Source organism: Papilio polytes, unplaced genomic scaffold, assembly GCF_000836215.1.
Source record: "Papilio polytes unplaced genomic scaffold, Ppol_1.0 DF824091.1, whole genome shotgun sequence".
In the NCBI taxonomy this organism is placed as follows: Eukaryota; Metazoa; Arthropoda; class Insecta; order Lepidoptera; family Papilionidae; genus Papilio; species Papilio polytes.
The window spans coordinates 80,790-85,193 of record NW_013525113.1 but is presented as its reverse complement, the minus strand read 5'-3'; the positions used below and the strand labels follow the sequence as shown (position 1 = coordinate 85,193).

The following is a 4,404-nucleotide window of genomic DNA, read 5'->3' as shown; positions in this document are numbered from 1 at the left end:
CTTAAATAATACAATTATTTAGTATTAATTGAAACCAATTGAGCATGCGATCATTACCAATATTGTAATTTTTTATTTATTTGACATGCGGAATATTTAACTGCAAGTACGATTTGGCAAAAAGCCTCAGAGTTACCTCATCATCAATGATAAATCCGCAAACGAGGGGCGCTATGATAGAGATAACGTTGGCGAAGAAGTTGGATATGCCCATCATGGAGCCGCTGAAGTTCGGCGCCAGATCTATTATCACTAGCTGCAATCAAACAAAATCACCTTATGTATTCAACTAGCATGAACAAAGCAACCATTTATCTCGAAAAAAAATACTCTGAACAATAATGCAGTAGTAGGAGTATCTAGATTACTAATTCAAAATTCAATAACAACAATTCAAATAACATTTACTAACCAAATACCCAGCATACTGTCCGGCGTTAATGCCAACACTGACAGTTAACATTGTAACGGCAATCCACGTATTACCCTCAGGAGCGTACGACAGACCAATAAGTGCGATAGCCGGACCCCAAAGACCTAGAATTTGTTAACAAGACAGCTTGGTAAACACTGGGCCGTAGAGACATGTCTTCTGCGTAAAGATGACATTAGTCATGGTAATTATTATCAGTGGTGTTAAAGAAAGTAGACTAACCAATAGTGTTAAATAGTCTTCTGGTGTTGCTGATGCTGAGCCAGCCACGATGAATAATAAGGTCAGTCATGGCGCCCATGGGGAAGCTCAGCAAGTACATCGCCAGATAGGGCAGCGACGACAGGACGCCGTTCTGCAATCGTAACATAAGACTAGTTACTTTACAATATTTCACACAATGGTTCTCTGTTTACAAAATGACTGATACCTACACTCTTCAACTGTACTCCCAGTACTTTTGCCATGTACGTGGGCATCTCAGTCATGAGCGTGAAGAATCCCCAATTCTGTCCGCAGTGCGCCACCACGGCCGCCCACAGCGGCAGGCTAGTTACGATCTTCGACCACGGTGACGGTTGCCGCTGGAAAAATCATTTAACAAATATGTCCGTTTTCTGTACGTCGTTATTAATTTCAACTATTGCCATTTCAAGTCTAATTACTTACACAATTTTCTTACCTTTTGATTGTCGACTCGTCCCAATGATCTTTGTATGTATCTTAATTCTTCTTTCGACACAATTTTTGATTGTTCCGGAGACGAGGAACCATATATCAAATAAACTACAGTCCAAATGAGTCCGAGCACTGCGTTGGTGTAGAATATCGCTTGCCACCCCCACTCCGACGCTATGAAGCCTGATATTATTAGCTGAAACGCTATACCAAGCTGACCACCTAAAAGTTATTTGTAAATTCTTGTAGTTATACGAGTATATTTCAAAAAATTTACAGTAAAACAAAGCATTTATAATAATTGTAACCAACTATGTGTCGGATCGTACCATCAATATACCTGCATAAATAATAGTGCTCAGGAGTCCGTTCTCCTCCAGGGGGATCCACTGGCTGACGAGGTGGTGCATGGAGGGGTAGATAAAGCCCTGAGTAAGGCCTTGCAGCACGCGACATGCGCAAACCAATTGCCAACCACCCTGTAATACATTTTTATTGTTTTACCCTCACAGCACATAATATATAGAAATATTTAAGTATGTGGTCTTTTTTTAAAATACGTACGATTTTAGCAGCAGTAGGCATTAGCAGAGATAATAGAGAATTAACAGAGACAGCGATTGTCATGAGGACTTTCCCGCCAACGCGGCGCGCCAGCTCGCCCGCCGGCAGCTGCAACACGATGTAGCCCCAGAAGAACGACGACAGGATCATCGACTGTACGCTGTGAGACCACTCAAAGTGCTGGAAATTAAAAAAAAATAAATTTTTCAAAACTATTGCCAGATCTCTCCTGTTTTAAGATAGGCTTGAACTACTCCATGGACACGTTTATTATCTGACGTCATTCTTTGATAGATCTCGTTAACATTACTATTACTACCAGAAATAAACTAAAATTCACTAAGCGTTTATTAATGATCTAAAGCATTTGTTATAAACGACATTCAAATTGTTCGTCAGTAATGTTTAAAGATCAAAATAAAAGGTTCCCAAAAAAAGTAATCCTGTACATATGCATATGTCACGACTTTACGAAGATTTAGAGTAGGTCTTTCGGAAACATTCAAGACACATAATTTTTCTTTGGGAATAAAGCACCGTTTTATATCACGATACTAAAAAGTTTAAATTGAATTGTCGTTTTATACGAACTGGAGACATTTACGCGAAGCGATCGCTCGTTTTCCTAAGTTTTTACAGCCGATTGTTAGAAGACTGACCGGCGGAGGCCAGATGGTGTCTATAAATTACTGATACTGCCGAATGAAATTTGCGTTAAACGTCTTGTAGGCAGATATTCCTATAAAATAAAGTTTATCTTAAAAAATTAATAGTACTTACTACACTTAAGTGACTTCTAAAGCTGTGACGCAGTTAAACAGCTGTGTTTTACTTAATTTGTTGATAACATAATTAAAACAAGACGTTAAATGGCGAGGTCGCGAAACAAGAATACTGCGTATGCATAAGTAAATAGATATGACAGCCTTAACATAGCCAAAATTTGATGATGTTATTACAACGGGTGAATTCTCATATTGTTGGTATGAAGGTTAACTTTGGCGTTCTATACTATTATTATTACTCTTTATACAATACACATGATATGTAAATATTTTTTAAATAGTTCAATTCGCAACATGACATATTTATAGTATTTGCTCAGGTGTCTGGGACCCTTGCAGTAACAGACAAACGTTACAATACAAACCTCGATTTAGAAAAGGTTTATATTCAAATAGCAGGTCTACAGATACATTTTAATTGCCTGCAAAACTTACAAAATTAAACTGTTTAGTTAATGGAAATAGTACAAAAAGTTAAAAATACATCAATCGATTCTATTATCAGATGGCAGTGACCTGTTATATGTCGTACCGCTATCTCCGCACAAAACATAAACAATTGCAAAGAATGGCATTTTTGCTATAGATTAAATAATGGTTCTATAACCATTTAATACATTTCTTTTATAAGCAGTTTATTGTAACGTCAGTGTAGGTTATGTTCATTATTGAGATGGAAATTTTATATGAACTTTTCGATCTTCAATCCATAACAATATCGTCTTCGAGCGCTGTCATTGTGTTATCAGTGGTTTACATTTTAATGTCTTTGAACATTTGACCTGTAGTTGTAATTAAACATGTTTTATCTGACATCGTGTGAAGATCATAGAATTTCGTAATACCTATTTTATATTTATTTTAAAAATAAATATTGAACTTACTTTTATTTCTGCCAAGTGTGTTTTAGGGCCATGAGAATTTTTTGATGTTGACGAGTATTTTGTGGAAGAGGATATGTGTGAGAAGGGAGTGAATTCACATATGACGGCCTTCGTAGGGCAGTATGATGAAACGCAAGTTGTGGGTGCATGTTATGTACGCGCATACATGTACCTCCGGGTGCTTGTCGTTGGTCATGTCGACGATGGCCATACTCATGTTGACGCGCATGCAGAACGCGAACAGCATGGCCAGGAAGAGCAGGAACGTCTGCGCGTGCCGCACGCCCAGACCATCTTAAATGTTACACATTACCCATGATAGTACCATACTAAAATAAAACCTTAAACGGCTGTGAGGAAGGAAATTCCAAAAACTCTTATTTTCGAGTATCTACCAGAATCACATTTTTTTTGATGATATAAATATTGTTCTATTGTTGATTTAAAGTATATGAAAACATATTTCATTAAATTATTAAATTATAAAAATATATTAACTAATACCAATAACTTCACAATAAAAAAAACTATTATTTTATATTTAATCTGAACTTACTTGGTCGAATATTTTCAATTTTTTCCTCTCCCATTGTGGAGATTTTTAAAATATGATTTAAATTATTTTATTATGCACAAATTCCGCATCGCGCACAGTTGTATCCCGCACAGCACAGCACAGCACAGCGCACACTCCAATGTGGACAGCCAGCCACTAGATCAAACACAGACTCGTTATTTAATATATTTAAATGAAGTATATATTACTAACGTAGTGGCACACAGCCGCCATCTGACTTAATAGCCTCCATTACATAACATAACTTTGTATGTGATATTACACAAGTAATTCACAATTTTTATGAGGATTGTGTTTTAGTTCAATTTTCCTACAAATGCAATGTTTGTGCTCTAAGATGCTTTAAAGATTTATTTTGTTTGTAATACATGCAAATATAAATATCAAAATATTCTATTTATAGCTATTTTTTATTCATTATATTTATTTATCTTAGTTAGTTATTAATATTTTTATCATCAAACTTTAACTTGTTTCATGTGA

General features: G+C 36.1%; 1 protein-coding gene across 1 annotated transcript in view; it reads right to left on the bottom strand.

Annotated features, from left to right (window-relative positions):
• Positions 1 to 4,056, bottom strand: part of LOC106099969 (putative inorganic phosphate cotransporter) — a 4,661-nt gene extending 605 nt beyond the window's left edge. Inside the window, exons 1-9 of the mRNA XM_013278668.1 lie at positions 3,901 to 4,056; positions 3,517 to 3,638; positions 1,676 to 1,855; positions 1,452 to 1,590; positions 1,116 to 1,333; positions 868 to 1,017; positions 656 to 788; positions 413 to 537; positions 137 to 256 (exon numbers count right to left, since the gene is read on the bottom strand). Coding sequence (XP_013134122.1) covers positions 137 to 256; positions 413 to 537; positions 656 to 788; positions 868 to 1,017; positions 1,116 to 1,333; positions 1,452 to 1,590; positions 1,676 to 1,855; positions 3,517 to 3,638; positions 3,901 to 3,934 — 1,221 coding nt within the window. The 5' untranslated portion in view covers positions 3,935 to 4,056. The remainder of the gene's footprint in view (positions 1 to 136; positions 257 to 412; positions 538 to 655; positions 789 to 867; positions 1,018 to 1,115; positions 1,334 to 1,451; positions 1,591 to 1,675; positions 1,856 to 3,516; positions 3,639 to 3,900) is intronic.
• Positions 4,057 to 4,404: the final 348 nt, after the last annotated feature.